Source organism: Danio aesculapii, chromosome 2 (assembly GCF_903798145.1).
Source record: "Danio aesculapii chromosome 2, fDanAes4.1, whole genome shotgun sequence".
Taxonomy (NCBI): domain Eukaryota; kingdom Metazoa; phylum Chordata; class Actinopteri; order Cypriniformes; family Danionidae; genus Danio; species Danio aesculapii.
The window spans coordinates 18,662,849-18,690,842 of NC_079436.1; the positions used below are offsets into that span (position 1 = coordinate 18,662,849).

The 27,994-nt window shown below is 38.7% G+C and overlaps 1 protein-coding gene across 1 annotated transcript; it reads left to right on the forward strand.

The window, feature by feature from the left end:
- Positions 1-27,750, forward strand: cnn3b (calponin 3, acidic b). Its single transcript, XM_056474143.1, has 7 exons — positions 1-259; positions 22,656-22,777; positions 23,475-23,541; positions 23,673-23,810; positions 23,904-24,020; positions 24,122-24,268; positions 26,694-27,750. Exons 1-7 carry the CDS (start codon positions 203-205, stop codon positions 27,039-27,041), a joined length of 996 nt encoding a protein of 331 aa, XP_056330118.1. The 5' UTR covers positions 1-202; the 3' UTR covers positions 27,042-27,750.
- Positions 27,751-27,994: the final 244 nt, after the last annotated feature.

Here is a 27,994-nt window from a genome sequence, read left to right on the forward strand (position 1 = left end):
TGCTGCTCTTTAATTACTTCGCTGAACAGAAACAGTGTAGTGCAATCCGCTCAGCTGGGGCAATCGGCAGTCATAGTTGACTTGCCTAAACTTACATTTTGTTGTTTTAAGTCGTGCAGGATCTTTTTTTGCAAAAAAGGAAGCAAAGAAGAATTTGGCAGAGATCACATCTTTGGTGCAATTTAACGTGAAATAAAAGACAATGACTCAATTCAACAAGGGCCCAGCATATGGTTTATCTGCTGAAGTGAGAAGCAAGGTAAGCTTTCAATGATTTTGCAGTTTGCGTACTTTAACGCAAGTCTTTTAATGCTTTATTTGCATTGCAAAAGTTAACCTGAATGAAAAGGCAACTGTCGGGAATCAAAACTGTTGAAGTAGACCGCTTCTCAGACAAATATGTTTGTTAACAATCAAATCTGCATTGTAGAATAACCACGAAAGTTGCCATAGGTGGCCAAAGACGCTGTATCTGTTTGAAGGAGACCCAATTGTGTTTGATTTTACCTAGTACATGGTTTGTTAGTTTTGAGATTTGCTTTTTATTGCTTTTTCGCATCTTGTTTTTTTTCTCTTAGTTCGTGTAGATGAATCCTCACATGTTTGTGCATTTAAAACAGAAAATAAGTATTGTTCGCGCAACGTAAATCACGGATTATCGATGAATGAAACTTTCTCTTTTGCGCACGCCACGCGTTTCGCTTTTGTCGCCATGTTGAGATGCCGCTTGTCAATTTCAAAACACACAACTTGTCATTTTATGCCCGCAAATCAAGTTTACGCATAGTAGTTGATAAAGCTTGCCTGCCGTCTGGTGTGTTTGTGGGTCATGGGGTCTTTTGTTGAGTTCAGGGTGGAGCTCCAGGTTGAGAGAAAGAAACGAGGCTGCCTCTGTCTGTGCAGAGACTCCAAACAACAATAAAAGCAGTCATTATCGGTCTAAATAAGCGATGGTGTATGTCTAATAAAGCTTTAGTGAAGTTAGCGATGTTATTTGCCCAGAATTCATTGGAAATGTGTAAGGGAAAGTTTGGTCGAGATTATGCACGTGCAGCATCTGTGATTTTGAAACGGACTTTTACTGTCTTTTTTTAATAGCTTAATTTAAACAACTGTGTAATGTTATGTACTTAATCTCTAGAGTAGATAGCTTTTTTTTATTAGATAGGTTTTCTCATGTGATGGGTTCACCCAAATATGACAGACAATAAAAAGGAATAGTTTACAGCATCCTTTGGAATATCTTGTTTCGAGTTAAATTAAGTATGAAATTAATAATTGGGTGAACTGACCCTTTAAAACATTTTCGTGTGAAATGCCCACTATCATGTTTGGTTTTTGGCCCGAAGTAAATATACTTTCCATGGGTAATTTCCTAGTTTATTTAGTTATGTTTAGATATGACTAGAAAACATTGCTTAATATGGTCTAATGCAGTTTTTACATTTTAATAATGAACTTATTACAGTAAAAACAAAATCTCAAATATAACAGAATTACACTTGTTTTTGCCATGATTTGCTTGACATTGTCTTTTGGATGGTTCTCAATCTGAGTGACAGTATTTACATTAAAATACAAAATCAGATTTATTGACTACAGTTAATTGAAACATTTAATTTCAGTTTGCTTTTTTGTAGCTCTGCATTAAAACAAACAAAAAAGGTTATGTCAAATTAGAAATGACATTGTCTGTGTTAAAGGCGTTTGCCCCAATCCTTTCCATCATACTCCCTTCTCTCAGATGGGATGGTGGGCCAAATCAAAGGTTACATTAGGCCAGCTTTGGCCCGCATGCCCTACTTTGGGCATCTCTGCTTTAAATAGTCTAATTATTGTATAGCAAATAGGTTCTCAGGAAAAGAGGGTAAAGAGTAAACGGCACATTAAAACTAAATTGCAGCTTTTTTTCTGAACGCATCTGTTGACGGGTTTTTTTCCCCTTTTTACTTGACTGTTGTGTACATTATGCTGCACATTAAAAAAAATGTGAATCTATGTGACAGTGTAGACCTGAGTCCTTAGTACACTTAAATTGAAGTACATATTTTTAATAATACCTGAGATAAAGGTAGATGGTAATAATATACACATCTGGGGCCTCATGTACAAAGACTTGCGTTGAATTCATAATAAAACATTGCGTACGCATAAAGCTGTAAATGTGCATACGCAGTAAAAAAATCAGATGTATGAAACACTGCGTACGCGGAATCCCATGCATATTCTCTTTGTACATCCAAATTAACGTAAAACCTCTCCCTGCCTCCTCCCCTGTATGAACATGCTAATGACTCCACTTTGGCAAAACCGAAAAAGTTAGGCAAGCAAAAGTTGGAGTTAGAAACGAAAAAGCAAGCAAAAAGAGAAACTTTGAACAGAATGTGAATTGGAGGTGCTCCTATCAGAGGTAGACTGGAGAAAAACTGTGTTATTTGCAAGTTTGTCCTCCGGAATTAATAACAAAAGAAAGAAAATAGAGTGGGAGAGTTTAGCTGACGCGGTTAACGAAATATCGCACTGTGAGTAAATAATAAAAAAAAAATTGTCTGATGTAAAGGTGTAAAATTTTGTAGCGTCTATAGCAGCGTGAGTGGTGTAGCTCGTAAAGCGCATGGCAACATGTTTTGACGTTAGAACATGGACTCTTCTTTTTTTCCCCCACTATATATCAGATTTTGCCTTCTCTTCATCACGAGGAAGACGAGTAGGAATTATTAATAAGTGTGTGTATTATGTTAAGCGCATTTGAGCGTCGCATATTAGTTGCACATTTATTGAATGGAAAGATTTCTGATTCATCCAAATTCGTCTTGATTCGTCTTTTATTGCAATGTGCGTGCAGTCGATCGCTCCGATTACATTGGGAAAACCGGCGATCGCTGCAAATGGCGCTTTAATGTTTGGCTGGTCAACTGCATGGTATGGAAACCTTATAAATCTGCTAGACATGCGGATCATCTGTCCCATACAGCTGGCATTGCACAGCTCAAAGATACTTTATGTGCAATTTAACACAATTGCCTCTAGGAGTTGCCAATGGAAATAAAACAAACACACACAAGAAATGCACGTACGCCAGACATGTTGGCGTGAACCAACGCACACTCCAGTTCATTTCATCGTTAGTAAATCCAAACGCGATCATGAAATCTGGCAGATGCAAAGTTTTTGTGTGTACGCAGCGTTGATGCATGAGGCCACTGTTGCTAGGTTATATTCTTAAATTTTTTTTTTTTTTAATATATATATGAGCCCAAACACAATAAAATGACTCAAGGAACTTTTTCACAGTTCCTAGAACTATTGGAGGAGTACCCATTTTTGGCATGTTCACACAACAGGAAGTGGGAGCAATTTTTATTTTATTTTTTTTATTGAAACACCATTTGGGGTTCTAAATGATATGGTTGGGATGATAAATCAATGTATTCACCAATATTCTTCAATTGACTTCTGATTAATTTGCCAATGGGGTAAATGACTGACAAATGGCAGTAAATGGTCAAATTACTTGCTCCACAAACAATTGTTTTCATGACTATGCATACAAATAACGTAAGTAAATATAATTTTGCAATTTCAAACAGCATTACGAGCTGGTTTTTTTTTTTTTTTTAAATGGCTAAAATTAAGTGGAAGCGAATGTAACCAAAAGTCTCTAATCGGTAGTTCCAATGGCTGCATTCGCTCTTACACAAATAAGGTCAATAGCGATTCATGGATCAATACTTAGATTTTCGGAATGCATTGCCATTTGCTCTGAAGTCAAGTTTTTAACAGCAATATGTTAACAGGCCATTGTAAACTCACTATGGTCACGTTTACACTGTCAGGTCTTTATACCCAACTTCGATTTGTTGCCTATATCTGATTTTTTTTTTTTTATGCTTTCAACAAGCTCTCAACTCCATAACTGCAGTTGAAATAAGATGTTCTGTGATGTCTTATTACAGAGAATAAAGCATGTAACATATTTCAGAATAGCATTCTAACAAGCAGTAACAAAGACATTACATACTATATGTAAGAAGGGTACCAATGGTGGGCGTGGTGTACGACAAAGTTTCAGTCGACGTCATTCTCGCTCAAGGAAATGTCAAAGTAAAGCTGTATGGGTTGTTCACATAGAGAAGCACTTCTCTCAAAACAGATGCTTTATACACATAAATACTTGTGTATGAATGTTCATCACTAATCTTTCTATGAACATGATTTGATTTTATGTGCAGATCAAAGATAGTGCCTACTGCAACGTCTGGGTTTTTTTTTTTTTTTTTTTTTTTTTTTTTTTTTTTTTTAAATCTGTAATAAATAAATGCAACATATATGAACACTCACAGACCCTTACAGTCTCCGATATGTTACTAATTACAAAAAAACTACACACAGCATACATTTAGTCCTTATTTGGGTTCAAAAACAACACTCAGCCCACACTCAGTGCAAACCTCTCATTCGTCTTTAATCTTCAGCAGCACATGTTACCTCTTGTTAGAAAGTAATTGCATCATTCTGAGTTCATAATAGTCCAAAATGTGATGAAATGGCTCGTTTCCACTGACTGGTATGGTACGGTTTGGTTTGGTACGGGTCACCTTTATCAGGCTTGCGTTTCCACTAACAAGGGTACCCTTTTGGTGGGCGTGGTGTATGACAGACAGTTTCAGTCGCATCATTCTCGCTCTAGGAAATATCTACAATAAAGCTGTACAGGTCGCTCGCATATCATATGAGAAGCTCTTCTCACAAAACAGATGCTTCATACACATAAATACTTGTGTAGAAATGTTTGTTACTAACTTTTCTATGAAAATGAGTTGATTATAACTGCAGATCAATGACAATGCGAAATAGCCTACTGTAACGTCTGTAATTATATAAAATAAATAAATAAATGAACATGTATAAACACATACAGCCCCTTACAGTCTCCGATATGTTACCAACTACAGAAGAACAACAGACATTTAGTCCTCATTTAGGTTAAAAAACAATGCAAAATATAGCCTACAGTCAGTGTAAACCTCTCATCTGTGTCTGTAATCTTCAGCAGCACATGTAGCCTATGTTAGACAGTGATTCTATCATTCCCAGTTCATATTAGTCCAAAAGGTAAAGATAATACAAATTAGACATGACATTTTGTTCACGTTTGCTGAAAAAATAACGTGCTCTCTTTTTTTTTTTTGGCTTCTCCTTTGCTTTTCGCGCTTCACTCTCGCGTTTGTCAGTGTCTGACAAGATCGGGTTTCAAAAGAACGTCAATAATCAAGCGCAGGTTATTATCATTAGCTCAAGAAGTTTGTTATTTCAGATATAGACGCGCGGCGAACTCAAGGAAGAGAGCGAAACTGCTCGCACTTCAGACTGCCTCGTAAAAAAAACTACGAGGCACAGGGTACTCTACTCCATGGCTTTGTGGCTGTTCATCAAGACAACGACAAGGTTTGTTTGAGCCCGGATCGACCATGGCTCGTTATTATATGTGTATATATAATTCTGCTGTAATCTCTCTGCTGTGTGTGTATTTTAAACATGGCGGGTTTTTATTTTCATTCTGGCTTGTTGCGCAAGCGAATGTTGTATCTCTGTAAACCAATAGCGTTCAGCTGCGCGTCTAGCTCCGCCTTCTGGTACCCTTTCAAAAGGGTGCTGAAAAAGTGGTACAGTTCGGTACACCGTACCTACCACTCAGTGGAAACAGGCCAATAATAGTTAAACATGGCAGTTTGCTCATTTTTTGCATTGCTAAAAAAATAATTCACTCTCACGTTTGCCCATTTCTGAAAGGATTGGATATCAAAAGCACTTCAATAATCACACGCGCGTTATTATCATGAGCTTAAAGTTTACTATTTTAAATGTAGTCGCGCGGCGCGCTCTCTGGAGAAAGTCAAACCGCTCGCACTTTAGACGGCCTCGTAAACCGCGATAGGGTGGATTCTCCTCTGCTTCTTGGCTTTGTGGCTGTTCATCATACGACGACATGGTTAGTTAGAGCTCGAGTCGACCATGGCTCGTTATTATATGTATCTATTACATCTAATGTAATGGTATATAATGTGTCAACATATAATGTAAATTTTTTTTTTCAAAATGGTGCTTCCTTTGTTTTTATTCTCCTGGCTTGTGCACGAGCTAGTGATGCTTCTCTGTAAACCAATAGCGTTCAGCTGCGCATCTAAGCCCGCTTTTTGGTAATCTTTTGTTGTGCTAGGTACTCTTTCGAAAGGGTACCCAAGAAGTGGTAAGGTACGGTTTGTTTTTTGGTACCTTTTGAAGTTGAAACGGTCATAAAAGCGTACCATACCGTACCACTCAGTGGAAACAGGCCATTAGCCATGGGTCCGTGGGTGATGCTTGGCGTGATGTCTGATGGCTTGGTTCTATAACCAATTTCCTGTAACTACCCATGCAAAAAACCCTGTAGATATTGAGATGATGTTTAAAGGGTTGCTTATGCAAAAGACCATCTTTGATCTCATCACATTGTAATTGTAGTGATTCATTGTTAACCAGTGTTGTTAACCAGTGTTTATGTGCGACGTATAGTGTGGACTGAGAGCTTTTACGAAACGCCAGTGTGGACCTGGATGGGTTTTCATTCTAAAATGTCGTTTTAAAACTAAAATGTATTGATGTAAACAGGGCCTAAGTCTATTGAACAAGATTTCCATTACCATGTGTGTTTGGTGAGAATGTGGGAGGTTTGAGCAAACAGGGTAAACCAGTGCGGTGATGTTTTTTAGTGATGTTTTCCTCTGCCATCTTTAGAGGTGTGAAGACCATTGCCACCAGCTGACTTTCATTATCACTCGTTGAGTTCTTGTGAATATCTGAAGAAAATTTGCTGTTGGACACTGTTATTCATAGGGGATTGTGTGCGCAGTGTAAATTAAATTTGCAGTAGTAAATTCAGTATTGTTCTAAATTCATGTATTTAAATAGGTTGTACAGTATGAAGTTAAATGATACATACTGACATGAAAATATGATTACAAATATTGTGCTCACCAAGCCAAAGGTTTGTGGTGTCTCTTTGTAAAGAGAAACTAAGTACCTGCATTTTTTTTTTTTTTTTTTACAAGAAGTAACTTTAAAAGTTTGCATTTGGCACACAATAGTACGTGACCAAAATAATTAATTTGAGATGAAATTATTTGTGTGAAGAAAGAGACTGTTGAGGCAAGTTGTGTTATTCACAAACACAATTAATAGTTGGAAATAGGCATAGGATGATAACCATTTTCAGGGTTATCCAACCATGTTTACCGCGGTTTGGAAAAGTCAAAATTATCTGTAATACTGTTCCTAAGGTATGGGTAAGATATTTTATTTTTTTTAGGACTACAGAATCTCCAGCTGAAAAAATATCCAGAGTTTTAAATTGTAAAGAGATCAGTGTTGTATTTTATTTTATTTATTTATTTATTTTTAGCAAATGAAGACCCCAGAATCCAATGATTCAATTTCATTATTCAGCCTGACATGTTTACTGTTCCAAAATATTATAAATCTTTCAAAAAAAATAATATATATTGTTTTCAAAGGGGGAAAAGTTTTTGTTTTTTACCCAGACATTTAAAAAGAACATATTTTAGAGCAGTAATCACAATACTGTTAAACTGTGATATTTTTATCCAAGGTTATCATCTAGACTATCAGAATGCCTAGTTGGAAAAGTTGGTAAGATTATTTATAATTTTGAAAACTGCATTGGTTTACGTAAAAATGCAGAAAATCCAATCACATTATTAATTTTGTCCTATGCTTATCATAGTAAAATGTTGATTTGGTGCTCAAGAAACATTTATTATCAATGTTGAAAGCATTTCTGCTTTGTTTATTTAGAAGGTGTTGTGTTTTTAGGATACATTAATGAATGAAAGATTGAAAGGACAGCATTTATTTGGAATAGAAGTATTTTCCTTCATATACATGATATAATGGCATTACTGCCACATTTGATCAATTTCAATATTAATCAATAATCAATATTTGGTATTTTTGTTGATTTTAGAAAATATGTATTAAATACTGAATTCACTTTAAATTCATATGTGCACAGCAGATGTTCTCCAATTTTCTCAAGATTCACCAGGGCAATAGATTTTAATATGTAGTGGGCACTTGGTTGTTATGCAAACAAATCATGTAGTATGTGTGTGTAAATATAGGTGCATATCACAGGCCACATTATTTTGTCTGTTGGACATTTCCAGAGCAACAGGGTGAATAATTGATTAGCAGAAACAGCTGTGCTGTTCACCAAAGTCTTTAACAGCATGAGATCTTTGTTCGAGCTTTTCCCTCCAGCAAATATATCACCACATTTTAGGCAGGATGCTTTTCCTCTGTGTAGCTCTGGCTGGATTCCCCAAGTACTTCCTGAAAGTGTTTCTTATTTTTATTATTCACAGATTTTTGCCCCCTCATATGATTGGTTTTGTACATGAGGCCAGCAGAACTCCCAACATGATGTTCTCACAGGGCCAAACACAGATGTTCTCCCTCTATTCTGTGTCTTCAGGAAGTTCTGGGGAAGTCAAAAATGTATCAGTATGCTATAGCACATTTTATTTGATAATTACATGATGATTATAAAAGTTATGTAAGAAATGGATTGTCGGAAACTTGCCTGTTAAAAGATTTATTCTAACACACTGCACTATAATAAGATATTACTAACAAGTTAAGTGAGGAATAAATAGGTAAGAAAATCTATGTTTAGCAAAATGCTCCTCCTTGGAGGTATTTATTGCTAAGAAATGAGTTATGTACACAGAATTGCTTATAATAATCAAACAATAATTAAACCCCAATAATTCAATCTTCATACGATTAAGACAATATTTTAAGAGTCTACCATGTAAATGCTTATTTATTTTTATTTTTTCAAATCAAAATAAGACATGTACTCCTGCTGATTTTAGTCGCATTATTGATGACATGTAAACACATTAGTTTGATAAGGATTTTGCTGCATTGTACAACAGAACGGTCTATACACATGACTATTTGACACTATTCTCTGCACCTATTGAGTCCGTGAAGGACCACAAACACTTGCACCGCAAAATGCGATTGGTTTTGTCCCATACAGCGTACGGTATCAAATTACATTCAAACAACACTCTTCCAGCAATTCATACTCCTCCTCTGATATCTCGTTTGTCAGGGGGGCATGCATGAAATATTCTCGAATGAAAATGAAAGCACCGAACTGCAGTTAAAGTTAACAAATTAAAAATGAATCACCCAAAATTACATGAAACCCAAAATTACATGTGCTATAACATGTAAAACAGGATCATGAAAGGAACATTCAAAAAGTAACTCATGTAAACACCTTAATTATATTATTATCCTATTCTGATTAAGGCAAGTAATTTGATTACTGATGTCCACGTAAACGTAGTCAGTGTTTTTGTAATCTGCATTTCATTTCTCTGGGGTTAAAACGCTGATAATCTGCAGATGGTGGTACTGACACCTGATTCAGTTGTGCTTTAACTATTAATAATATGAATAGTTTAGCAGGTTTTGTCCTTTAGAAATGCACGTTTGACAGTAGCTTGGGTTGAAAATACGCTGTACACAGGGCTTGACTTTGTTTTTTTTTTTTGGATCACCAGCCACTGTGGCTAGTCATTTTCCAACATGACTAGCCACTCGCCATTTTCACTAGCCACAATTGTATTGTTGGGAAAATATATTTTATACACCTAAATAGGACATTGACATGCTAAAATTACTTGATTTAGATTTTCACATGCCTCATTCATTTCACTTTTTGTGTGTTGTGTATGAGCTTCCTCAATCATGAGCAAATGGGTCATGATTTCATAGTATTACAGTTAGTTGCTTACAATATGTCAACTCTGGAACTCTTGAAAGCAGCAAGACTGTGGGTGATGTTCATCACGTTTTGTCTCGTCTATTTAAAAGCGAACCAATCGCATCAGTCGTGTTTCTAGACACAGTCGCTTTATAAAAGCGCACGCGTAACAAACTCACGCGCATCACCACAGCTGTTAGCGTGAGTAATTATCCTCTCATTCGGTGTTCACCTGTTTTGCTCGTGCGAAGTTGCTAACGCAATTATTTTTGTCAGTCGTGTTGCTTCTCAATTGTAAGATCGCCTTTGCATGCATATTGAACCATCCTTATAGTCCAACCCTGCTTTTAAGACTTATTATCTGGGAAAATTATTTTCGACCAGGCAAAGTGGCTAGTGGGAGTGTCTGTCTTTCCCACCACTGCTGAAATCTACCCGGATTTAGCGGGTTCGCGAGTGTTAATGTAAAGCCCTGGCTGTACATGTAAATTTGTTTTTATTACCAAAACCAGAACCATCTTAAACACAAGTACTGGGTTAATCTCACTAGTAAAAAGCAGAATAACTTTGTTTGTAGGGTTGTCACTATACTGGAATTCGGTACCTATCAATACTGAAGTTCTAAAAAATTTCATTTACCACTAACATTTGAGTGCTACTAAGCTCGTTCTTAAACCGCCCTGATTTGCCATTGTGTTCACATGCTCAACAGAAAAGACTGTGATTGGCTGTGGAAGTCATCAGTTCGCCGAGCTCACCGCTGTTTACTGAGTGTAACCACAAATACACAGACACTAGAGTGTTTCAAAGTCATGTCGATCAGCAGGTTTGTCAGTAAGCTGACATACGAGCGATCCGCTGATGAATCGCGGCTTTTAAAACGATCCAGTGTCCCTGTATCTGTGGTTACACTCAGTAAACAGCGGTGAGTTCGGTGAACCGATGACCTTCACGGCCAATCACAGTCTTTTCTGTTGAGCATGTGAACACAGTGGCAAAACAGTGCTGTTTAAGAACGTGCTCAATAGCGCTCAAATATTATCGGGAAAAGGACTGTTCTAAAATTTCAGTATCGATTGGTACCGATTTCCAGTATCATGCAACCATATTGGTTTGTTTGACATTTTATGAGAAATGAAGAGTGTTTTTTAGATTAGATTCAACTTTATTGTCATTACACATGTACAAGTACAAGGCAACGAAATGCAGTTTATGTCTAACCAGCAGTGCAATAGCAGCAAGTGCAGGATACAGGTATAAGTTATAAAGTGCAGTTATAGAAAAACTATGGTAATATTTACAGATGGATGTACTATGAACATTATATACTGGTTGTATTAGCTATGAACAGAGATTTACAATAAATGAAAATGTGTAATGTGTAGTGCAAATGTGTAGTGTGTAATGCAAATGCACAGCTAATATGTCTTATTAATGTAATACAAGTATAGAATATACTTAAATGGTTTCTTTTAAGATATTCAATATGTTAATGATATTTTTAAAAATCCAATATGAACATTCCACATTTCTGCTAAGGGTTTCCATTAGTATTACCAGAGTAAAACCATAGCAATTGTTGGTGGTTAGTGGAGCAAAAACCATTCTGTCCTGATCATAGTTTCACAATGTTTCAGCTGTTTTCCATGTCATAATGACTGTTTGCATTTAGAAATTCTTTATACACGGACAAATCAGTCATTAGAATGATAAACTGTTTATGGCGACAAATATCGCCTATTAGCTGAGATGTTTAAGGGAGCAATGCATACAGGTTGATGATAATAATATGATCATCAGTTTATGTGCATTTATGTGTTTACGTATGTTCTAGTGTTAAAGGATGTCCATATTGTTAACCATGACACACCTTGAGGCTATGTGTGATAAGTGATGATTGTTTCTTTCTTCGGTGTGTTTAAGGACACTTTATAAAATCACCTTTAATAACTGGTCATGCCGTGCTTGTTTCCATTCCACTTCTGCTTGTCATCCGCCTGTTGTTCATTCACCTGAATCAGGAGCTCTCCAAGGACTAATGATGTACTCATGCATGCGATGCATCAATGGTCCTTTTGTTTGAATTGTCTCATTTTTGACACCAACCCATTTCCTGTCACCCTAATGCTGACATGCAGCTGAAGAAAAAGCAGCCACAACAGGATATTGAGTATTACCATTGTTCAAGAGATGCAGATTCCTTTCATTTTCTGTTTGCAGAAGATGGTTTTAATTTGTTTACACTATAGGCACTGTTTTCTGGGATTTCTGATGTCACAAAGTTACTCATTAGAAGATCATTATAACTAACAAAAATAAGAATAGTTGGGGAGGGGCAGTAACATACAATAACATTACCACTTTGATGTATAGCTTGCAATATCAGCGCATGCAAAGGTTTTGCGCAATCCTCTTGATCCACATTTTTGGCTTAAATTGATTATAGAGAAATCTCATATGAGGGCTGCACGATATCAGAAAAATTAGATGTTTCGAAAATTTGTTGTGCCGTGATATGTATTGTGAAATGAATATAATTTTACCAAATTACTTAAATAGCTCTGTTTGGAAGATTTTATTTATTGAGATTGACTGGGATAATCAAATCTTTTTCTATGCAGTGAATCTGCATAAATTATAATAAATTACAAGAAAAAATAAATAAATAAACACTGCTTTATGGTTTTCTAGAGAGTCTAACAATACAGAAATTGAACACATCAAATATAATAAAAAAAACACCATGGTCTTTATTGTATAAATAATAAAAAGATCATATTTAATATAATTTATATTTTACTCTTTAATAAATCATATAATCCTGCAATGTGACTAATACACTGCAATTTTGATGCTCAAACGGTATATTTAGTCCTATACCATCACCTAAACGCCTGTTTTGTCATTTAAAGTGCTTCGTAATGATTATATCCATTATTTTATGATGGGTGTTGGCCACTGCCATGTCAATATGCAGATGCACTGCAGTGGAGTATTCATAGTTGCTGGATTTTCATAATTTAAATTTATCAACTTCTCCCAAAATACATAAAAGTGAGAGAAGAATTCAGTTTAGCAGCTGGTAATGTGATGCACTACACGCTCTATTCATATGCGCCACTGGTACCAGCCTAGACTGATCACACCAGTGTGATGATACTCATCAAAGAGTTGCCTTTCTGTGCTGATGACAAGCAGTGTGGCAGAACTGAAACACCACCACAAATAGGGGTGTTCCGGTATTCAAACTACATGGTATACCCCTACAGTAAAAAACATATAAACTCTGAGGCAAACTGAGGTACCACCTTCCACCACCACAGAACATTGATGGAGGACCGAGCAAATCCTTTCACTGAAACGAAACATAAATATGTGCATTGGTTGTATCAGCTGGGCTTGACAAAAATACAGAATGATTCAGAGAACCCAATCAGGGAGAGAAATTGCGCAGTCAAGCATTCATTTTTAGAGGACTGCATTTTAAAATGAAAACAGAGACTTTGAAATTGCAGCAGAACGGTTTTACAGTATCAAACTAGTAATGAAGATAATGTTAATTTTATTTTGAACTACCAACTATAAGCTCATAGTGCAAGATTACAGTAAAACAAGTATAGCTTAGTTTACATCATACAAAAATATATACATTTTATTCACACAGATGAGATTAAGCTCTAAATCACAGAAATTGGATCAAAATATATGATGTATGATGATATTTATTGCAATAAACTGGATTAAGCTCTGACTAGGCTTCAACACAGCCCCGTGCAATCTTTGGGTAAAGATATGGAGCAAAGAAAGCAATACAGACAAGGCAGTACAAGGACATTGCAGTTTTCGTCACATCTAAAATGTTCTGCATCTCTGACTATGCTCGAATTACCTCAGAAAACATCCTATTTATTAAGAACCGAAAGTATTAAAACAAGCTCTACTGCTTTTGGGCTGCTTTCATTGGTCAACATCAATAGTTTAGCCACACAATCCTGTCACAAATTACACTTCTCGCTAATGATACCTGCATAACAGCTGAAGTAAAATAAAGGGCTGGCCTTCATACAGCGGTTACCTGGACTAATATCAGCTGGGGACATCCCAAGAGCCCACAGCTTAGTAGTTGGTTAGAGAAATGAACTCTAGAGAGAAGCATTTCAATAAATAATTGCACTTTATAAGGCATATAATCACTACGCTACATATATTATGAAAGTTGCTTATATATCAAAGTAAATGATTAATTTTTCGACATTAGCTCAGATTTGTATTTTATCTTAAGAAGATTGTTATTATAATTGAATTTATTCAAAAATATATGCATTGCATCATTTTTGCGCATCATAGCATCCCACATTCACACTCATACGCAGGGACGCATGCATGCTATAGCACAAAGAGTATCATATAACATCAATGTAACAATCAAATAACACCCCACCCCCCTCTCCCTGCCATTAGTAGTGTTTTGGTTCATCTCATTGTTCATTGGTTTGATTCATGGCTCTGAATTGTTTATAATAGGATTGTTTGAAATGTTTGGGTAGGAAGAGAATGGGGGCAATAATGCTTAAATCAAGGGGGTGGACAGCGTTATGCTCTATTTGTCCGCTCATAATGAAAAACTTCATAAAGGGCCAAAGTTATGTTGGCAATTGAAATGTGCTTTTCTTTTGTCTATCCATTTCTTAAGAGGAGAGCAGAATTGAGCGTAAAAACAGACATGATTTAACCTGTTACTCCTTTGAACGCTCATTCAGAAGCCGAGCCTCATTTGTTTCGTATATGGAATATGTTTTACAACTCATTTACAATAGATTTCAAGACTAGACCTGTTTAAAGGAAATTAAAGAACCTTAAAATGACAATGAAAGGAAGGAATACCTCTTTATTTAAACATGAAGCAGCTTGATTTAATTACAATACGAACTCGGTTTCTGTGCCTGGGCACTTTTTTTGGAAGCATGATAAGCTCTTTCAATATTATTCTGTTTTCTAAATGGCCATAATGTAGTATGACAGGCGTCTGGAGCTGCTCCTGAAGCTGGAGTTCACAGATGGGGCAGCGCTCGGTAATTTCCTGTCCATCTTACTGCATTTGGCTCTGATCCTGCACAAACTACCAAGAGATGAAGAGGAGACAGTTTTCCAAAACTAACCTTAAAACATGACCGCACCTGCGCACTCAAACTCTTTGTTTGGAAGTTTATGAATTCATGAATTGGAACGGTGCAGAAGTTTCCATGCGAGTTTCAAGCACGTTCTCAGTTCCAGTTGTAAAAAGTTCACATGGCGAACAAGTCTATTGGTTCCAGGGCCATGCTCCGATCTTTTTTAGGGGCTTGTGCTGAATAAAAAAAAATATATTTCTTCACCGTAACCTGATTCTGTAATGTTTTCTGAAGTTAGTACAACAACAGTACTGTTTTAAAACCGTGATGTAAAGAAGAGTAGAGAATATATAATACTAAATAAAAAGATTTAAATAGCAGGCAAATGCATCCAGATTAAGCAGATAAATCTTTCTATGACCATATGTAATGGGAATGTATAAAGTATCGAAAAATGATTGTTGTCGCAATAATAATATAAATATTGCAGACATGTGTAATAAATTACATTTTATTTTATGCATTTGGTTATCTAAATTTGACCAATCAGACTATCTTTATCCCCACCTCCACAGTAGTTACTGTTCTGCTATTAGCTAGAATGGCCCAAAGTTGAATCCACAGCTACAAATAAATACTAATGGCAGATGTCAAGACCAGAGAGAATAATGACAACAGCCGATCAGAGTCAGAATATCGCCTTAGTCACCAGGTTTTTTTTCACATAAATTCACATTAATTGGATCTGAATAATATCTTTTATCTGTTCATTTTAATATCAATGCATAAACCATTACAAAACTTGGCTAAGAAAAATAGTGCAGCCCTCATATGATTAAATAGTGTTAATGTTGTTAATAAATTAAGTGTATCAGCAGAGAGCCAACCAGAATCAAATTTTTCAGAAATATATTTTAGATGACGAAGATCACTTGGTGCTTTGTCAAACTCAAATGCATTTATGGTCGGGTTTTTGATTGGTGAATGTGCAACAGACAATCACAGTCAGAATATCTGCATAGTCACCAGGTTTTTTTTTTTTTTTCTCAGAATTCATATAAATTGGATCTAAATAATATATTTTGTTTATTTTAATGTCATTGCATATAAATAAATTATTTTAAAAACTTGGCTAATAAAAATAGCATTTGACGTTATACTGTATGAAATATCGTTATCGCAATATTCAGCAACAATATTGAATATTTTCCCAAGTATACTGCAGCCCTAATATGATTTAATATTGTAAATATGTTAATAAATCAAGTGTATTAGCAGAGTGTCACGGATTGGCCAGGCTCTTCCACCAATTTCACACAGCGCCCATCATCACCTGAGTATTAATCACGCACAGCTGCACCTTATCACCCTGGCACTATATAAGCACACATCTCACTTCAGTCAGTGTCCGGTCTCGTTTATACGAAGTGGACTCATAGTGGATACTCTCCAAGTATTCGCTATCATTATACTGCCGTTTGAAAACTTACCTAATCTCTGTTTGTCTCCAGTCTGTCCAGTGTTCCCAGCGTCCAGTCAAAGGTGTGTGTGTCATCTGTCTGTCTTCCCCGCAAGTCATCTGGTGTGTGCATTCGGTCTCCCTCTTTGCCTATCATCCATCCTGCTAAGGAGAAGGACAATCATTTCATCCCGGACTCCATTCACATTCCCCTTGTTTTCCTTCAGATGCTCCGCTGTTTCAATAAACCTTTATAACCATTTACTCACCCTGTTTGTCCGTCTGCTTCCCTAACAGAAGACCGGACCAATTACAGTTAACAGCATGAGCACTCCCGATCCCATTCAAGAGCTGGTGGACTCTTTGAAGAGAGTTTTGCTACCGTCAGCACCACTTCCCGATGCACCACCAGCACCGAGCACTTCTTCGTTGACCACCAACTCATCCAGTCCCATGGCTCGACCAGCGCCCTACTCTGGCGGGGCGGAGGAGTGCAATGGATTTTTATTACAGTGTTCTCTAGTATTCACCATGCAACCTGCTTTATACCCCACAGATCGATCTAAAATTGCTTTCATTATATCGCTTCTCTCTGGATCTGCTCTCCGGTGGGCTGAGACCATTTGGCAACAAGCTGGGCCGGTAATTAATTCCATTCAAAGTTTCACTGAACATTTCAAGGAGGTTTTTGGTCGCTCTGATGGAGAGGTAGCAGCTGGAGAACAACTCTATCATCTCAAACAAGGAACCATGTCCACACAAGACTATGCCCTCCGGTTCCGTACTCTGGCTGCTGCAAGCGGATGGAATGAGCGATCTCTCCTTACCACTTACCGGTTCGGATTAAAACCAAAACTTCGTCTACATCTAGCAGCCCTAGATGATACTATGGGTTTGGAGAAATTTATCCAACTTTCTCTTCGATGTGCGGATCGTTTGGAAGTCTACCAGTATGACCCAGATCCAGTACCTCAAGCACTCCTCCGCCCATCTGCGCCAGTAATCCCTCCAGAACCAGAACCCATGATCATTGAATCTGGTAGACTCACGGCCGCTGAGCGACAGAGGAGGCTGACCCGGGGTCTGTGTATATACTGTGGTGCAGGAGGACATGTCAGGCTAGACTGTCCACTCCGTCCCATACGCTCCTTGGTGAGTGTGTTCAGTTCAGACATTGAAAAGATGCATCCCCTCACTACCAATGTTCAGTTAACTACCCAATCTTTATCTGTTTCAGCCACTGCCCTTATCGACTCCGGGTCAGCTGGAAATTTCATCTCATATGCCCTCTGTCGCCAACTCCAGCTCCGCACCGAAGCCTCGACACAAATCTACCAGATTCAACCCATAACCAACCATATTCAACCACAGGCACGTATTCATCGTAAATGTGAATCCATCAATCTCCAAATCGGGCTGTTACATAAAGAGGAGATTCAATTCCTGGTTCTGGAGGGCGCCACCATGGATATCATCCTAGGGCGACCGTGGCTGGTGAAGCATGATCCTATCCTCTCTTGGGGCACAGGAGAAATAAAGAAATGGGGTAAAGGATGTACACCAGGCTGTTTTCCCGATCTCCCATTACAGAGTCGTAAACCCCTATCTGTCTACGTCACGTCAGTTGAAAGCCCCGTCGAGAAACGATCCGTCCAGATTCCTGAAGTCTACACTTCTTACAAAGATGTGTTTTGCCCCAAGAGAGCTTCCCAGCTACCTCCACATCGGCCATGGGACTGTGCCATAGACCTAGTTCCAGATGCTCCAATGCCCAGAGGCAGAATCTACCCGTTGTCGCTTCCGGAGACTAAGGCCATGGATGAATACATTCAGGAGGCTCTGAGTCAGGGGTATATCCGTCCTTCCACTTCACCCGCAGCATCCAGCTTCTTCTTCGTGGCAAAGAAGGATGGAGGGCTGCGGCCGTGCATCGACTATAGAACTCTCAATCAAGGTACTGTTAAGTTCCGGTATCCCCTTCCTCTCGTCCCTGCGGCCCTAGAACAACTTCGATCCGCCAAGATCTTCACTAAGTTGGACCTCCGCAGCGCGTATAATCTGGTGAGAATACGTGAGGGGGACGAGTGGAAAACGGCTTTTGTGACCCCTACTGGCCACTACGAATATTTGGTCATGCCCTATGGTCTGGTCAACGCCCCCTCCGTATTCCAGAACTTCATCCATGAAGTCCTCCGGGAGTTCCTCCATCACTTCGTCATTGTCTATATAGATGATATCTTGATTTACTCCCGGAATGAGGCCGACCATCGCCAACATGTTGCGGAGGTCCTGCGAACCCTCAGGCAACACCACCTCTATCTCAAGGCTGAGAAATGCTCATTCCATCAACCCTCTGTTCAGTTCTTGGGATACATCATAGATCATCAAGGGGTTCGTATGGACGAGGGGAAGGTCACTTCTGTTGTCTCCTGGCCAGAACCCACAACCATCAAAGAACTTCAACGATTTCTAGGATTTGCAAATTTCTATCGACGTTTCATTCACAATTACAGTATCGTCACCGCTCCACTAACCAACCTTCTCAAGAACAAACCCAAAAAATTATCCTGGCCTACCGAGGCAGCCGCAGCCTTCCAAAACCTCAAAGAGGCCTTTACTCAAGCTCCACTCCTGACTCACCCTGATCCCGACCTACCGTTCGTGGTAGAAGTAGATGCCTCCACCACGGGAGTAGGAGCTATCCTCTCTCAGTTCCGCGGTACTCCTAAATTACTCCATCCATGTGCCTATTTCTCCCGGAAGCTTAGCCCGGCGGAGAGGAATTATGACATTGGGAATCGCGAACTTCTCGCCATCAAGCTCGCCCTGGAAGAGTGGCGACATTGGCTGGAGGGTGCCAAACACCCCTTTCAGGTAATCACAGATCATAAGAATTTGCAATATCTCAAAGAGGCTAAGCGACTCTGTCCTCGCCAGGCCCGCTGGTCATTGTTCTTTTCCAGATTCCATTTTTCCATTTCCTATCGACCAGGATCAAGAAATGTCCGAGCAGATGCACTATCCAGAATTCACGATCCTCAAGTAATCATTGACACACCAGCCAAAATCCTTCCAGATCACATTTCTGTCTGCCCCATCACATGGTCTTATCCTCCAGCCGTCGCCACTCCTGACTCCATACCTCCGCCGGGCTGCCCCCCTGATCGGCAGTTTGTTCCAGAGAATCAACGGGTAGATCTCATCTACTCCACTCATACATCTCTGGGCACTGGGCATCCCGGGGCCAACAACACCCTCTCGCTGCTATCCCAACGCTTTTGGTGGCCGGATATGGCAAGGGATGTGAGGAGGTATGTACAAGGATGTAGAGAATGTGCCATGTCAAAGAGTCCTCGCCATTTACCTGCAGGCAAACTCCATCCCTTGCCCATCCCGAATCGTCCCTGGTCACACCTAGGAGTAGATTTCATGACGGACCTTCCCTCATCGGATGGTAATACCTGCATTCTGGTTATAGTAGATCGATTCTCAAAATTCTGTCGCTTAATTCCTCTGAAAGGTCTTCCCACAGCCCTAGAGACGGCTGAAAGTCTTTTTAACCATGTATTTCGATGTTTTGGTCTTCCAGAGGATATAGTCTCGGATCGAGGTCCCCAATTCATCTCCAGACTATGGAAAGCATTCTTCAAACTCCTAGGTGTGACCGTCAGCCTCTCGTCTGGCTATCATCCTCAAACCAACGGCCAGACGGAGAGGAAGATCCAAGAAGTGGGACGATTCCTCAGGACCTTCTGTCACGGTCACCAAAATTCCTGGAACCAGTTTCTGGGCTGGGCAGAATACGCCCAGAATTCACTGCGGCAAGCTACCACTGGACTCACGCCATTCCAGTGTATTCTGGGATTCCAACCTCCACTCTTCCCCTGGGATGGCGAACCATCTGATGTACCCGCAGTGGATCACTGGTTTCGGGAAAGCGAGAGGGTCTGGGACGAATCGCATCACCATCTTCAGAGGGCAGTTCGCAGAACCAAGGAGGTGTCAGACAGGAGGAGGATTGCAGGTCCCATCTACAATCCTGGACAGAAGGTTTGGCTCTCCACCAGAGACATCCGCTTGCGACTGCCCTCCAAAAAACTTAGTCCCAGATTTGTTGGTCCCTTCCCCATCCTGGAACAGGTCAACCCCGTCATCTACAAACTACAACTACCACCTCAATACAGAATCCACCCCACATTTCACGTTTCACTCCTTAAACCCTATCACGAACCTCTGATTCCCTCCACAGAGCCTGGCCACGAGGAGGAACCTCCTCCCCCACTGATGCTGGAAGAAGGTTCCATTTATACCATCAAGGATATTCTACGGTCCCGGCGTCGTGGTGGTCAACTAGAATACCTCGTGGATTGGGAGGGATATGGACCAGAGGAGAGATCGTGGATCCCCAGATCCGATATTTTAGATCCTGCAATTATGGAAGAGTTCCACTCCAGTCACCCCGAGTTCCCGGCACCTCGTGGACGAGGTAGACCACCACGACGTCGGAGGTTTAGGCCCTCAGGAGCGGGCCCTGGGGAGGGGGGTAATGTCACGGATTGGCCAGGCTCTTCCACCAATTTCACACAGCGCCCATCATCACCTGAGTATTAATCACGCACAGCTGCACCTTATCACCCTGGCACTATATAAGCACACATCTCACTTCAGTCAGTGTCCGGTCTCGTTTATACGAAGTGGACTCATAGTGGATACTCTCCAAGTATTCGCTATCATTATACTGCCGTTTGAAAACTTACCTAATCTCTGTTTGTCTCCAGTCTGTCCAGTGTTCCCAGCGTCCAGTCAAAGGTGTGTGTGTCATCTGTCTGTCTTCCCCGCAAGTCATCTGGTGTGTGCATTCGGTCTCCCTCTTTGCCTATCATCCATCCTGCTAAGGAGAAGGACAATCATTTCATCCCGGACTCCATTCACATTCCCCTTGTTTTCCTTCAGATGCTCCGCTGTTTCAATAAACCTTTATAACCATTTACTCACCCTGTTTGTCCGTCTGCTTCCCTAACACAGAGAGCCATCCAGAATCGAATTTTCTAGAAATATATTTTAGATGACAAAGATGCCAACCAAGTGGGTCATTTTGTGTGAAGCTAAAATGTAGTTATGGCTGAGTTTTTGACCAGCGAATGTGCAATTTAGCCTTCATTTTAAATGGGGGCATCACATTATTTTTTCGTTAACAGTGTTTATAGGGTATATGCTGAAGTATGCTAATAAGACTTAATTTGCCAGTAACCTGGGTTAAGCGCTTCCAGTGAACTATATGCCATTGCAAAATTGGTGCGTTTAAGGTCTGTTTTCTTTAAAAATCAGCGATCTCCTGGCTGAGTGATATCTGATATAAAGTGAGTCTCTCTGGGAAACCGCACTCATACGTCACGTTGCAGTGGGCCTCAAAATAGGAGGGATTTGGATCCTATTTTTAACACCAGGAAATTAAAAAAAGAGACTTATTGTCTTTCCATCACCCCAATATATGACTGTGGTCACACTATACCTACACTCTGTTCTGTCCAAACAGCTTACAAAAGATGATTTTCATCATAGTTGCTATTTAACTTACTGTAGATGGCTAATGCCCTCTCTCTGTCATTATTGCTCCACTCTCTGACCTCAAATATGTAAAATATGAGCCTTTAGATACGTTGGGGTTTTCTGCTTGAATACATTGGTGTACTTATTCAAACAGCACAATACAGATTTTTCTCTTGGGTTTTTGCCTTTGAATGAAAGCGTGAAAGAGGCATTATTTCAGCAAACTCAAACTGTTCTGTTTTTCTTGGTTGAGATGATCTGCTGTGAAATGCAAGTTCTCGACGTAGTCCATCAAGGCAGTTGGCAGATTTATAACGTTTGACTGACACAATCTATCTTTAATACATTTCACTGGCTAAATGTATTTGTAAATCAAACAAACAGACAGACATAAAGGGTGACCAATAGCATTGATATTGTAAAGGGAGGAAAAAGAAAAACACCTCCAAAAAAAGGCATGTGCATGTTCCTAATCAGAAGCTTACCTGATGTGTTATATGTCTATTACATCGCGTAAGTGGAGAAAAAAGAAACTAAGCTGTAATGAAAGTGTAACGTAGAAAATGTCATTTTCCAATACTCTCTTGTTTTAAGTGTCTTTTTGTTTGGCAAGCTTTGGATTACATATGGAAAAACTGTTGTCTTTTTTTTTTTTTTTTTTTTTTTTTTTTTTTTTTTTTTCTGGTAACTGTAGATTGCCCAGAAGTATGACGTGCAGAAGGAAGAGGAGCTGAGGCACTGGATTGAGGATGTAACAGGAATGCCAATTGGAGAAAACTTCCAGATGGGATTGAAGGATGGCGTCATTCTGTGCGAGTAAGTTTATGAGCGTGATGTGCTTTTCAGTTTGATTGGAACCTCAAAACAGTGGAGCTCTGTTTGTTTGTTTGGCTCCAAATAATGACTCTCAGCTCACCTGTAACATTTTTGTCTTGTTTATTTTAACCCGACAATGTGCCAGATTATGGGGTAGTATAATATTCAGGCATGAGTGACCTAAAAAAAGCAACAACAACAACATTTTGCCATGTCGTAACTACCAGTCTGGTATCCATGTCAACTTTAGTTGGCTCTTGCCCTTTCCAGAATGTTCTTTCAGGGTTGCCTTTTGAGTTGCATGTTATCTTTTTTTGAAATATAGTAAAATCTGTAATCTTTTCAATTGAACTTGTATTTGAATTTTGTTTTCAATTTAATATATCCATAGCATAGCTGAGTTTTAGCATTATTACTTTAGACTTCAGAGACTTGTGAACCGTTGGAAATAATTTTAATATGCTGAGTTACTCAATCTATTTTGTTGAAGAAAAGATTCTGTTTAATAGTTTTGTGAAAACCATCAAATATATATTTGGAGGATTCTTAAAATAAAGGGTTAAAAAGATCAACATTTGGTTAAAATGGAAGTTAATTTAATGCATTAATGGTGAAAAAATTGCAGATTGTTATGCACACTGTAAAATCAAATCAAATGATTTCCCCCCCCTAAGTGTAATATTTCTCTTTCTTATAGACTGATTAATAAACTTCAACCAGGATCCATTAAGAAAATCAACCATTCCAAGTTGAACTGGCACAAGGTGAGGAACACAAGTTTCATGTGTAATGCATTTTATGTTTTACTATTAGAATTTTAATCATGTTTCAAGTTAGTTTTTTCTTTGTGTAAAACGTGATAGCAAAGCCACTTATCTTATTGTTTTCACTGAAGCTTGAGAACCTGGGCAACTTCATCAAAGCCATTCTTGCCTATGGCCTGAAGCCTAACGACATTTTTGAGGCCAATGATCTGTTCGAGAACGGAAACCTGACTCAAGTCCAGACCACACTTCTTGCGTTGGCCAGCATGGTGAGTTTTGTGCATGAGATGAGAGTAGGTTTTATACTTCATGACAACAGTTTGGGTTTGAGTTTGCTGAAATAATGCCTCTTTCATTCAAAGGCAAAAACCAAAGGTATGAACACAAAAGTCGACATTGGTGTTAAGTATGCAGACAAGCAGACTCGCAGCTTTAATGATGAGAAAATGAAGGCTGGTCAGTGTGTGATTGGACTGCAGGTGAGGGGAACCCTTGAGTTGACATGGGTCTTTTTTTGTTTTTCCAATAATATCTTCATGCTTTGTATGTTCATACGCATCCTTCTTTTCCCAATGCCTAGATGGGGACAAATAAGTGTGCTAGTCAGGCTGGAATGACCGCTTATGGTACTAGGAGACATTTGTATGACCCAAAGACTCAAGCGGACAAACCATTTGACCAAACTACAATCAGCCTGCAGATGGGAACTAATAAAGGAGCAAGCCAGGTGAACCATTTTTTTTAGGTTCATTTACCAAAAAAAAATACAATTCTGTCATTATTTGCATGGCACTTACGGTTGTTAAATGTTTTTAGTTCCGTACAAATCGGTACTGAATTTGCTGTCGGTCACGTTCTTAAACACTGATACACGGTAACTGGAGCGTTTTAAAGCACTGTCGATCCATCATCAGATTGTTTATTTAAGCCAAAGTCTCTTTAAGGAAAGTCATTTTACTCTGCGGCCATCTTTGAAATGCCTCCCAAGCAGTATGCTCTGGTATTCTGTTTGAACGGGTAAACATCAAATTCTACAAAAGCTTGCCAAGCTTACGATTACATTTCATATCAGGAATCACCAATAAAGTTAAACGACTGTCTTCAGTTTCATTTCTAATCATTCAATCTGCAAAAAATCTGCAGAAACTCATGTCTAGTCCGAGCCCCTCTCCCAGACAATCGTCAGTCTGTAGCGATCACTGATTGGCTCCTGTACACGAAGGTGGGGCTTTATTCGCCATATTGAGCGTTACACTTTTCCCTATTCTAAACATTGAGTGACGTGTCTTGTGTATTCTATAGTCTTTGTTTCAGCTCATAGACCGATCAGCTGATTGACGAGGGTTTGAAACGCTCCAGTGTGTTTGTTTGCACTTGGTTAACAGTGGTGTAGAGTGGTCAACTGATAACCTTCATGGCCAATCACAGTCATATCTGTTTATCAGGTGAACACAATAGGTTGTTTAAGAACGCGTTCAAATGTTAGCGGTTAATGTACATTTAAAAAATTCCGGTACTGAACTCAATACTTTTGACAACACTGATGTCATTTGAAAAATGTATAAGACTTTGGTTTATTTTTGAGACACAAGTTATGTTTAATGAAACAACTAAATTACAAAGCCCTATTTGGACTGCAGTTGTTTATTATGGTGATGTCTGTAAACGAAAAATCTAGAGTTCCTCACTGACTTAAACATATGCTTTAGGGTTGAAGGTAAATTAGCAGTCGACGTCTAAGTTTTTAATCCAACAAACACTGAACTATTTGTCTCGTATGATCTTTCACGTGCTTAGTCAGATGCTACTTTTTATATGTGGGATCCTCAAATATGGCCGATGAGGTCCCCTTTTTTTTTTTTTTTTACAGGAACTGCATTTTACATATGCAAATTTAATGGTGGCCGTCGTACTGAATGGTTTGATATTATATTGATTTTTAGGGAAACTCTGATACGTGGACCGGATATCGGTTTTATACCACATATTTTTGCAGGATCGTATCAGCCAGCTGTTACCGATTTAAATCCGATCTTGTGCGTGTGCTATATACTGTGGAATTTAAAAGCCAACAAAATCCACGAAGGTAGCCTAAAATAAGGCACTAGAAAGTTGTCAGGTAGGCTTACTATATGCCAAATGTTCGGAAGCTATTCGATGGTTTAATGTGTGAAGTACAGATGAATATTCAAGTGGTTAAATTCATGTTCAGTGCTTCTCTTGGCTGTACCTTGTTAATCATTCTCCATTCATTTCACAATTCAACACTTTCAGTGCTGTGAAGCCTGGCTCGTTGTGGTTAAAGTAGTTGATTTAAACGAATAAAACTGAAACTGATGGGTGCATTGGATGTTTTTGTCATTAACAAGGAAAATTATTTAATATAGGCTATTCCGAAACGGAATATTTCACTGTAATTTTATGTAAATTAATCTTTAATTTAACAAATCAGTTTGTGTTTTGGCGCTGAAGCATATAAGCAGACCTTGCTTTGAACCACCTTAAATGTTATTTGTTCTTATTTATTCAGTCCATAAATGACCAACAAAAATACATTAAATTAAGATACAAATAATACCAAATGAAATTCATTCCAAAACAATAATTTTTCAAGCAAACATATATGAACAATGGACAACTGTGGATGGATGATTTGCTTCGCTCCATGCAGTATAAGGATTTAATTAATGTTTCACTGTAAGTAATTTATCACAAACCTCTGTCATATACTTGCTACATTTTTAATAAAAAATAGTAATGTTTAAGAATTTTAAACCTTATTTCTTGAGCATCTGATTTTTCCTTGGTGCTGATGTGCTTTCATTTTCTTCAACTCATTCATGAGAGTTAAGATGAGGGAGTGTTTAATAAATAAAACTGACCTCAGACAGTTTAGTTTAGTCTGCGTCAAACCTGCAGGAAAATCAGGCTTTGCTGAAAGGCTGGTTATTTTACCAGTGAAGTGTGGTAGCCTATCAATAGTGGTAGCCTATTACAGATTTCAACGAAAAAATCAGATTGGGATCAGATTGTTTTTTTAAAAAATGGTATCTGTGCATCCCTATTGAGTATTCTGGCATGTGAACACAATCCAGTGGGGAAAGAGAGATGAACAAACACCAACTGTCTATTAACCTTTTCTTCTCCCTCAGGCTGGCATGTCAGCCCCCGGCACCAGAAGAGACATTTTCGACCAGAAAGTGGCTGTTCAGCCTTTGGACAACTCCACCATCTCTCTGCAGATGGGCACCAACAAAGTGGCCTCTCAAAAGGGCATGAGCGTGTACGGGCTGGGCAGACAGGTGTACGACCCCAAATACTGCTCCTCACCCACTGAGCCCACTATCCACAGCAACGGCAGTCAGGGCACTGGCACCAATGGCTCCGAGATCAGCGACAGCGACTACCAGGCTGAATACCATGGCGAATATCAGGACGAATACCAGGCAGACTACCATGACGAATACAGAGGCCACTATGACCATGGCATTGACTATTAATCCACAAGATCATGGCACAGATGAATATTTTTGGGATCTTGGCTTCAACAGAGCGAGTTTGTTTTATTTTTAAAAAAATTTTCTTCCCCCGCTGGCCTTTTTTTTTTTATACGACAAGAAACAGATGTTAAGGGGAGTTTGTTTTTTATGATTGCTCTATTGATTACACAGTATTTTATTAGGTGGATAGATGATTAGATTTTAGTTTTGGCTTAAAATATTGGTCCTTTTTTAAATATCAAGATTGATTAGGAAACGTTTGTGACATTTTAAACATAATTGTTTTGTAAAATGATATTGGATACCAGACTCTGGCTTGGTTTTGAATGGATGTTTTTAATGAATACATGGAGATTTCCTCCAGTTTCCATACTGACTGCAGTGCAAACAGAAAAGATATACATATTCATTGGTTCCCAGGCCGATTTAAGCATTGTGGCTCTTTAAGATTTTCTTTCCTTTTAAAATTTTATTTTTTTTATTAAACCAGTTTATTTTTTACTTCGGTCTTTTTGACCAAACAAAGCATTGCTAAATTGTGCCATAGGCCCATCTTTACATGTAGACCAACTCGTATGTGTCCCCAGTCATTCCATTTGTGTTGTATTTATTGCCTGAGATGCTCAATAGAGACACCAGTCTTGTTGAATGGCTCTTTTTTTTTATTAATTATTTTATTTTTTAAATAAAATTTTAAATTTGCAGTCTACTCTGTTGTCTTTCTGGTGTGCTTTTTGTTTTTAATCAGTAGAATTAGCATTTTCTGGTAAACACCATGGAATCAGAAATTACCCTAATTTTTAAAATTGTGATTAAATAAAGGTATGAATTTGAAACTTGTTAAAGATTTTGGCACTTTCTGTCAATGACAAAAAAGTTAAATTGTCCTAGGGGGAGACATTATGATACCCTTTTTTCAATCTTGATTGCTTGGCTCTAGGTATCTTCATATA

What these genes read in the sequence shown, in the direction of transcription:
- cnn3b (XM_056474143.1), top strand. Translation starts at nt 203, where the DNA reads ATGACTCAATTCAACAAGGGCCCAGCATATGGTTTATCTGCTGAAGTG. An exon ending in GATGGCGTCATTCTGTGCGA is followed by an intron (nt 22,778 to 23,474) that starts GTAAGTTTATGA and finishes TCTTTCTTATAG; the next exon opens with ACTGATTAATAAACTTCAAC. An exon ending in CTAATAAAGGAGCAAGCCAG is followed by an intron (nt 24,269 to 26,693) that starts GTGAACCATTTT and finishes CTTCTCCCTCAG; the next exon opens with GCTGGCATGTCAGCCCCCGG.